The following is a 9,137-nucleotide window of genomic DNA, read 5'->3' as shown; positions in this document are numbered from 1 at the left end:
CGCCCGCCCTGTGCGTGAGCCCCGCCGGCCTGACCGGCCGGACCGACCGTCCAGGATCATGATGATGATGTGTTCGATTGACCAAACGACGCCGAACGGGTCCGCGCGACAGCGTGGCGGCCAGCGGCGCCTCTATAGTAGTGCTTATGGCGCCGGCGGACCGCGCGCGCTCCGACCGGTGAAAAACGACATGGGTGCGACGTCTTTTGGATGTAAAATACCTCGATTCGTCACAGTTATCGACACCGTTTTCGAACTACTTCTACTACTTCTCACAGAGCGACTTTTCCCACTCTCCTGTATTTTTCCACAAAATGTTTGTCTGATCAGAAATGTTGTTTTAGGCTCATGATTTTATTGATACCAAAGGCGGCGCATAAAATGATGACAATAATGGCAAAAGCTTGGTAGACAGCAAGTCTCTCAAGGTTTTGAATATTCTATAATATCACCGTCTACAACAATCTGATAATAAAAATGACACAAACATGCATGTGGTCCCAAATGCATTTTCTGTAATGAAACAGACAACTACATAACAGAAAACAATTACCCATACATGCACTCTAGATACTAAAAGTCCATAACCAAACTTAAAAAAAAATAACCCACAATATATTGAACAGATAATTATGCAATTCTACTTGAATACTACATTCAGGATATTTTAGGTCTTCCACCTAACTACACATTGATGTCCAGATAATGATGAGTAAATTGCATCAATAGGAAGGTGACGCCTATCAAAATGGAAAATACATAAGAGGGGCTGAAAAGAATGATTTAACACATTCAGTGTGACTGTGAATCTTGAGAGATGGAAAACCTAAGAAAGCAAGTCAATAGAAGAAAGAATACCGGTATGTACTTTAGTCAAATGCTTACACAATCTAATCAAGTAATCAGTATTTTGAAGAGTTTTTGATGAATAAAAAATATGTAAATTGTACATGATCACAAGAATTTTCTCCATTCACCAGCAAAATATTCATGTGAAAACAAAAGGTTTGTTCCTTAAACTTCCCGATTTCTTTGATTCACTACTGTGGTGCAATCATCTCCCCCCGAAGAAAAGTGGGTTTGTAGAGGTACTCCCTGTATTTAGGGCCAATACCTGACTAGACATAGACAATGAATATTCATGCAACATAAACAAATTAAGCAACATTAAAGTAATTTTGGAGAATAAGTTGAAACACTTAAATTTAACAGATAACATAAATATTAAACTGGAAATGCAGCTATCAACAATCATTGAATTGTGTTTGAGTTCCAAGAACACAAACAAATATCATCACAAAGATCAAATAACAATATAAACCCTATTAACCAACCAAATATTTCCACATAAAAGAGGAATCAAACTATTAAAAAATATATGTCTTCATGTAGACTTCTGAAGCAAGGTCACACGAAGATATGTACAACACAGCTGTTCAATATGAACACACCACAACTTTAATGTGGAAAACAATCTAAATGCAGTCACAAAAAAATAAAACTTGGGGAAAACTCAAAGCATGTTTGCTATCATATTTCCAACAAGATTATTGATTATTGCACAGACCCCTGCCTAAATTAATTCAGCTCCACTGCATGAATGTATGTGCTTTCTTATTCAAAAACAGGCTGAATAAAAATCACATACACTCCTACATTTGTCCATCATTCCTTTATCTGTCCTATCTTAGCATAGGGTAGTCAATAATAGACATAAACATTCAAGTATCATACTCAGTCAACAGATAAAATATATTTAAATAAATGGAAAAAAATTCAAGAGAGAAAGATTCTGGTTAAAATGGAATGACAATTACTAAAACTATCCCACTTACGTGGTATTGTGCATAAAATGGTGAGTGCCTGGTAGAAATACCACGATTTACAGTTATTTAATGGACTCAAAATACATTTATCATCCCTCACAACACTCCAGTTTGGCACTTCGACCAGTCTAGCAGGTACAAACTTATGCCCACACTGCATCCAAAAAGCAGATACACACAGATGAAACGAGCACTAAACTACACTACACCAGTATAATAATTTTGATTTAATTGGTCAGGCTATGAGAAATGTATATGTTAAATAACCAACTACAGTATAATCATTGAGAATTCTAACCTGATATGCCACAAATGTCAGTCATTTGATGTAGGAATTGTTTGATAAGACACTTCATTGTTCTGCATCTTCAGGTAAACATTTGGAGATGGTTGGCTGGATAGCTCTCCATACCTCTGCCAACTGTAAAAGGAACAGGATTTTGAGCCTTTGAATATGTATTTTGATTGTCATTTACAATAAGAATGTAGAATACCATATTTCCCTCAAAAACATAAAAATAAATGCAGCTGTCAGAAAACACAAAACTGGCTAGATCTTTCAAGATTTAAAAATAAGAAGTAGTAATAGTAAACATGAATAATAAACCTACCTCTGCATGGCCTCTTATTTGTACAGACACCAGAACACTGATCACAGTGGCAAAAAGCTCCAGGTGGGCATGGACTAACTGGGTTTCCATGTGCATACAATGAAGAGAGTAAGCACTTCGGAGCTCCACACTAGCTATAACAGACTCCTGTTGTAGCATCCTGTCTTCCAGAGCAACCACAGACTCCACCTAATAAGTATAAGGGAAAATTTTCTTTGTCCTTAATTCTGTTGCTTTCAGGCATTATTATCTACATTATTGTCTACCACTAGTTACCATACCTCCCCTCTTAATACTCCTTGCATTTGTCTCTTCTTTAATGATAACATCTTTGCATGAGCCTTTTGGTGGTCTTGCATGACACCCTTTTCATGGCGAGCACATAAATCTCTGTATGCAAACAGAATGTCCATTAATAAGTTCAACTGCGCACATAGTTCTGCCTCTTCACGCACAGACTGTGCCATGGCTTTACTGGAAAGGATTCCTAGCTCCCTGAAAGAAATAGGAAGAGATCAACGTAAATTAGCAGAAGTATTATTAAATGATTAATGAATTATTACATTTAAGTAACTGGAAATACAGTACTTTGATATTGTATGGAAACCTTTCTTCATTTCTGACCAGATTTGATTTCCACCCGTGGCCCAAGAAGATGTTCCATTATTTTCTGAAGCTAAGAGGGTGAGTTGGCTACCAAGCTCAGCCATGTCAGAGCCATACCTGTAAATTCCAATATGATGGACTAATTAAGTGATCACAAAACAGAGAAAATCATTATAGTCCTGAAACTTACGCTTGGGAGCGCTGGGCCAGGCCATCAGTTATTTGTTTAACTCTGGAAACACTGTTAGTTATGAGACGTATGTGTTCTCGGCTGTTAGCCAACTCAGTCAGAGTATCAGGAGGAACCAGCTCCTGTAATTGAAAAAGAAATGTCATATCACATTCATGATTCATGACCCATACTCAAGTTTAAACAACTTTACTAAAATATTTAGTTAAAATTCAATCAAATTCATTGTAATAATCACTCTACCTTGGCCCTTGATGCAAGTTCAGATGTTGTAAATTCATCTGGAACTCGACGGAAAATTTCTCTTATTTTGTGCTGGATGTCATCACCATCATATGTGAAGAAAAACTGAAGTATAGGGTCTTGATTGATGACAGGGTGCCGTGAGACAAGGCTGAGCCACCGCCAGAGCCATTGACGCCTTTCTTCAATGAATTGTGTATCAGCTGTGCGTACCAAGAAAAAAACACACAAAGTTAATCAAATTTGGCGATTACAATTTCAATTTTAAATATGACAAATTATCTGTGTCATCTGAATACTGACAACCAATGTTCATTTTCTTTGGAGGAAGCCTTGGAATCAACCTGTATGGAAATCTTCCGAGAAGCAAATCATACAAGGATACGAAGTCATTATATCTGCGGCGCACTTTGGTGCCAAATCTCTGTATGATACAAAATGGTTTAATATAGCATTATTACACTTTTAAATAATGAGATTTTTTAGCATTTGATAATGACCTTGCTTGTAACTTGGTATTCAACATGTTTTAAGAAGAGGCCTTTTTTCTCTGGAACAAGGTGGACAGTTACTGTATCTAATCGGCAAAGATCACCATAACGCATGCCTAGGTGACCAGGGTGACATTGCCTCTGGCGTTGTTTCTGCAGTTGACGTAGATCACTTAGATCACCCAATGAAGGAACTGGATACTCTGAAGATAGAAAGAAAGAGTACATTACAATAATTCTTTACTATACAACAAACTTTGATCAAATAAAAACAGAGAAAAACTTACCATCCCCAGAAAAGTTATCCAGAAGCTTTACACTGAGTTCTTTGCCCTGCTGAGCCCAAGCAACAAGCGCTAGCGCTTTGTAAAGTGATGTCCTTGACAGAGAGCCCTGTTTGGCTTCCATGAGTTCCCATATCTACCAAATAAAAAATAATATTTTAATGAACACATGATAAAATAAAAGTTAGGAAGCTAAATCACTTCTTGAAAACACAAAGAAAATAAAACCACATTAAACCAGTTACCTGGCTAAGTTTCTGCTGAGGAAGACCCGATTTAACAAGGAGGCGAGTGAACATTTCCTTGCTAACACTGTCGGCGACTGAGCACAAATCATAAACATCTCGATAGAATGAAGGGATCGTACCTGAAAATCATGGAAAATAGGAAATCAATAGGTTATAGATAATATATCATAGGGTTTCCAAACAAGAAACAAGGAAACCAACAAACATAACCTCTACTAGCAGCAAAAGTGATCAGATTACTAAACTTCAATCACTATTTCAAATTTTCTTTGACAGGGAAAAATAATTGATAAAGGATGTCCACTAGTGCATGAGAGATGACATACTGACAGGCCTTTGTGAAGGGATTACTGAATGAAAGGGAACTCATAATTTTTGGCACAGATTTAAAATCTTATCAACGATAGAGAAACAACCAAAATAAGATAAAGTTTACTCACACATGTGCAACAAGTCACCGAATAGCAAGGCTTAAGATCAACAGGTTTTGGAGATTGACAAGACCCCCCTCCCCCCTCTCTCTTGTTTACAATCGTAAAAATACGCTTTAAACCGAATGCCACTAACATAAACAATAAAGGGAACAATTCGGGAGGGCAAAAGAACACTGTAGGCGACAGCACTGTGCCATAGCACGGCCAGAAGCAGAGCCATTCAATATTGTCACGAAGACAAACACTTACCGTTTGCCAGGTCGGTCGCCATGTTTGACACCTCAAAGAGACAGCAGAGCATCAGCATCGGCTGCCGCCGCCGCCACTGCCTCCTCCACCACCACCACCACGGCCGCCGCGCCGGACAAGACCGTTCCAAAGGGAGACGGCCACGTCCAAGTCCGCCTGGGTGTCGATTTCCAGGCTGCAGTTACTGGGGATCTCCACCACGCCGATCCTACAGCGGCGAAGAAGAAAACGAAATGACGTTAAAGAGCCAAATAACTGCGGCGAGACGACGGGCAGCATTTATCTCGAAAGACCCCCGGCACCACACAGATACGATGATCGGTCTGCGCCAACCAGGCGAGGTCTTGGTCATACTGTACATGTAAACCACATCGCGTCAAGGTGTTGCGGAACCGCGTTTAAGAGGCTGAGCCTCTGTGGTGGCCAGACGCAATGGGGGGATGCGTCTAGCTGGTCTAGCGCGGCGTGCAGACAGCAGGCGTGCATCAGCCGGTGCACCATATCAGGCGCCACCACTCGAGAGCTTAATGGTCGTGTCGACGCCTAACGGCTATAGATCCCCGGGAGCCGGCTAGGAGTGAGATATGGGGTCGACCAAAAAAATTGTAAGAAATATTTTGTTTTTAGGAATCTGTCAAAACTATAGGCCTGGCGCCACCGGTCCCGGGCAGGAGCAGGGAAGTCCCCTTAAGAGGTTGGCCTTAAACTGGGATTGGGTATGCAGCAGCTGTGAACCGGGAGTGTTGCCTCGGCTCAAGCTCAAATCACGTCTCGGGTTGTACTTGGTTGGTTGTGCGGGGGCGGGATAAGGCCAGGCCCCCCAGGCGGGCCGACAAAATGGGAGGGATAGACCGAGCGGTCGTGGAGGGCGCGCGGGCGCGGCGAGATGCCGGGTCGGGTCGGGTCGGGCCGGGCGGAGGCCGCGAGGTCACCTCGCCGAGGTGAGGTACCCCGGGTACCGAACACGACGACGCGTATCAGCGCGTGGACAAGCGAGCCGGCCGGTGCGGGAATAATAGGAACCGCGGGGAAGAGGGGGAGGGGGGGGGGGGGCGGCGGAGAGAAGAAAAAGAAAAGAGGGGAAAAAACGAGATAGCCTTGGGAAAGCCGTGCGGAATGGTTTAGCCAAAGCGAAGTACATACATACACATTACACGGAATGCGCATGGCGAGACCGCAAGGCCGCGCGTGTACGTGAGTATGAGTGTGTGTGTGCGTGTGTGTCAGTGTGTGTGTGATACATAGTGAATTTTGTCTGTTTATCTGTTAAAACGGGTATTACCTACACGCAGCGAGGTGATTTCGTTCACTATGACACACTGCTCCTCCTGGATTTTCGCCAAACGCACGTCAGCCGTATGCCGTCCCGTCCCGCCCCCATCCAGCGAGACACGCCGGCCGACACCAACCACCGACCACACCACCACCGGCGTTCCTTACGCCTGAGTCCTCAAAGTCAGCCGGTGAATTCCGGAAACAACCGGCGAGAAAGCAATCCTCGGCGTAAGGGGACGGACGGGACAGACAGCAAGGGGAGACGGGCGGCGGGGGCGGGAAGGGGGGAACCGAACCCGTCCACCTCAACGCAGTCGCAGCTCTGATGGAGGAGCGGGGGCGGTGGGGTTGCAGGTGGAGGTGGAGGGGCCTTCCCATAGGGGGACCCCCATGAGAATTGCAAAATGGGGCCGGCAGCGGCCGCATGCTACTCCATGCTCTGGAGCCCCATGGGAACGGCCCGAGAGCTGCAGACGTGGGGGGGATTCACTCAATCATCGCGTTCGTTTTCCCACAGCTCACCGCCGCCGCGCCGGTCGGCACCTCCTGGAAGCGCAATTAATCGAGGCCAGCATACTACTGGAGGTGGAGGTGGCGCCTGGAGGGCACAGACGCACGCAGCCCAAACGGCACGCCGGCGGGCCGCGCGCCCGACCGGTAGGCAGCCCAACGCGCACCAGCGAGCGGCGGTGCGGCAGCGGTGGTGGGCGCATGGGTGGGCGGCGGCGGCGCTGGCTCGGTCGCTGGGATAGGAGGGCACTCACCTTCCACCCTGAAGAAGGCCACCGAGAACGAGGCGTCTGGATACAAAGTAAAACATTCCGTTCTCAACTAATTCACCGCTCCAGTCCTGTCTTCTGGGTCTGTGCTCTGGATCAAAATTGGCAGCGCTTGCGTGTCCAGCTGAGGCAAATTACACAAAATGAGTTTCAGTCGAGTAAACTGGATGAAGTGATAACAGTACATGATGTATTCATTTTACCGCACCTAGATTTATATTCCATCTTAATTTGAACTGGCGAGTGACTGAGAAAACTGATTCATAACCTTGGTGTACTAAGGATATCGCTGAATGGATGAAAGGATGTGCCAGAAAAGGGGAGGTGCATTGGAACAAAGCTACAACTTCAACGTCTAAAAGAAAGCCAAATTAAACATTAGAATATGTGACACAAGTATGTGGTTGAAATAGATTTTGTAAACTACCTGGATTGAAAGACAAGAATTCCTTGACTGCTATTATTGATGGAGCAGTATCCGTTGCACTCTGAGGTGAGCGTTTAAATACCAAAGCTCCGGACAGAAGAGCTTCTTCTGCAATAGTATTACAATCCGTAGCAACCCAAATTGAGCTTAATCCTGGATGTAACATTCCAAGAAATAAAACTTCACAATAGTTATATAAAGTGTGTACAAATTGGTAGGGTGCAACAATTCATACTTGTAGAAAATTGAAGAGTTTTGATAGTCCTACGTAGAAGAGAATCAGCCCCAATTTTAGCTAGGTTTTTCATGGGAATCCCTTTACTTCCACATCTTGCCAGGACTAAGCCAGCAATATGGGGCTGGGTTCTACCGATCCTATTAGAGAAAAATCATTATTATGGACAGTTTCCTAAAACATTCAATAACACAACTTTGGGGTTTCTAACCTCTCGGAGGAAACCGGTGCAAGTAAACTATTCAGGAGCGATATTAAAAGAATCATGGTCATCAAGGGAGGAGTGAAGTTGAAGAACCAAGTGTTCCCCATATTTAATGACACAGCAATTTATTTGCCAATAAAATTTTCAGAACTAAAATAGATTCAAAAAGCTTTGACACTTTAGGGCGACACAACAACGCAAACTCCTATCCTCCTCGCAGTCACAGAACAAGTGTCAACACAAGCAGACGATGTAGGTTTCACCACCTTAGCGGGCGAAAATATAGGCACAAATAACACGGAAAATGGACGATTTATAGAAGGATATTTTTTAAAAAACGAATAGTAACGGAATTTAACGGAATCCAAAAGTCAAACAAAACTAAAATACTCGAAAAATCGACTGAGTGTTGATCTTGGCATGTTGGCAAGACGTTCTGGAAGGAACTGGCGGGAAAATACTGATGAAACGGCAATCGAAGAAGCATGAGAGAGGCTGCTCAAGCTAGAACGTTATTTGACGACTTGAGGCATACATGAAGTTAAAGAAGACTGTGAATAAGCAGATGCTTTTGTTGTTTTGTTTTGTTTTTCAAGCAAAATAAATCACTTGTTGAGTAAAACTGAATCGACCCGTCCAAAAACAGTTCAAAAATTCTCAATGAAAACCTAAATAATAGAAGACGGAACAATCCGGATGGTTGAATTTACCGACGTAGCTTTACTAGCTGATCAGTGTGATCCCTAAAGGTAATCAATAATCTCACGCATTTTTCATTTCCTTTTTTTGAAGTGACTGAGATGCGAGGCAAGAGGAGAACGAAACGAGGAAAAGAGAGTTGACACTACTAGCGTGCGGGTAAGAAAGCGGAAGAATAGAGAATGGCGATGATGATGGTGTTAAAGGAGATTCAGAGGAAACGTGGGTAAAGGCAAAGTCCCCGACGAGGCTCGACGGGCAGGCAGCGACGGCGGGGGCTGAGGTAGGTGTAGGGAGAGCGGGCGGGGCGGGGCCGCGGGCCGCGGAGCGGGGCG

At 43.7% G+C, this 9,137-nt stretch overlaps 1 protein-coding gene across 2 annotated transcripts; it reads right to left on the bottom strand.

Moving 5' to 3' along the window:
- Positions 1 to 333: 333 nt before the first annotated feature.
- LOC113218090 (sorting nexin-8) lies at positions 334 to 5,203 on the bottom strand. 2 transcript variants are annotated; one of them, XM_052275291.1, is made up of 11 exons: positions 5,183 to 5,203; positions 4,497 to 4,618; positions 4,255 to 4,387; positions 3,977 to 4,170; positions 3,780 to 3,900; positions 3,477 to 3,679; positions 3,234 to 3,355; positions 3,026 to 3,160; positions 2,719 to 2,932; positions 2,438 to 2,626; positions 334 to 2,247 (listed from the first exon to the last, which is right to left on the bottom strand). In XM_052275291.1, the coding sequence occupies exons 2-11, from the start codon at positions 4,548 to 4,550 to the stop codon at positions 2,179 to 2,181; spliced, it is 1,434 nt and encodes a 477-aa protein (XP_052131251.1). In that variant the 5' UTR covers positions 4,551 to 4,618; positions 5,183 to 5,203; the 3' UTR covers positions 334 to 2,178. The 2 variants fall into 2 exon arrangements, with proteins under 2 accessions (XP_052131251.1, XP_026294069.1); XM_026438284.2 differs by lacking the exon at positions 5,183 to 5,203 and adding an exon at positions 4,940 to 5,135.
- Positions 5,204 to 9,137: the final 3,934 nt, after the last annotated feature.

The sequence above is a fragment of the Frankliniella occidentalis genome, unplaced genomic scaffold (assembly GCF_000697945.3).
Source record: "Frankliniella occidentalis isolate FOCC.00 unplaced genomic scaffold, Focc_3.1 Scaffold564, whole genome shotgun sequence".
Taxonomy (NCBI): domain Eukaryota; kingdom Metazoa; phylum Arthropoda; class Insecta; order Thysanoptera; family Thripidae; genus Frankliniella; species Frankliniella occidentalis.
The sequence above is the reverse complement of the archived record's forward strand: the minus strand, read 5'-3'. Positions and strand labels throughout refer to the sequence as shown.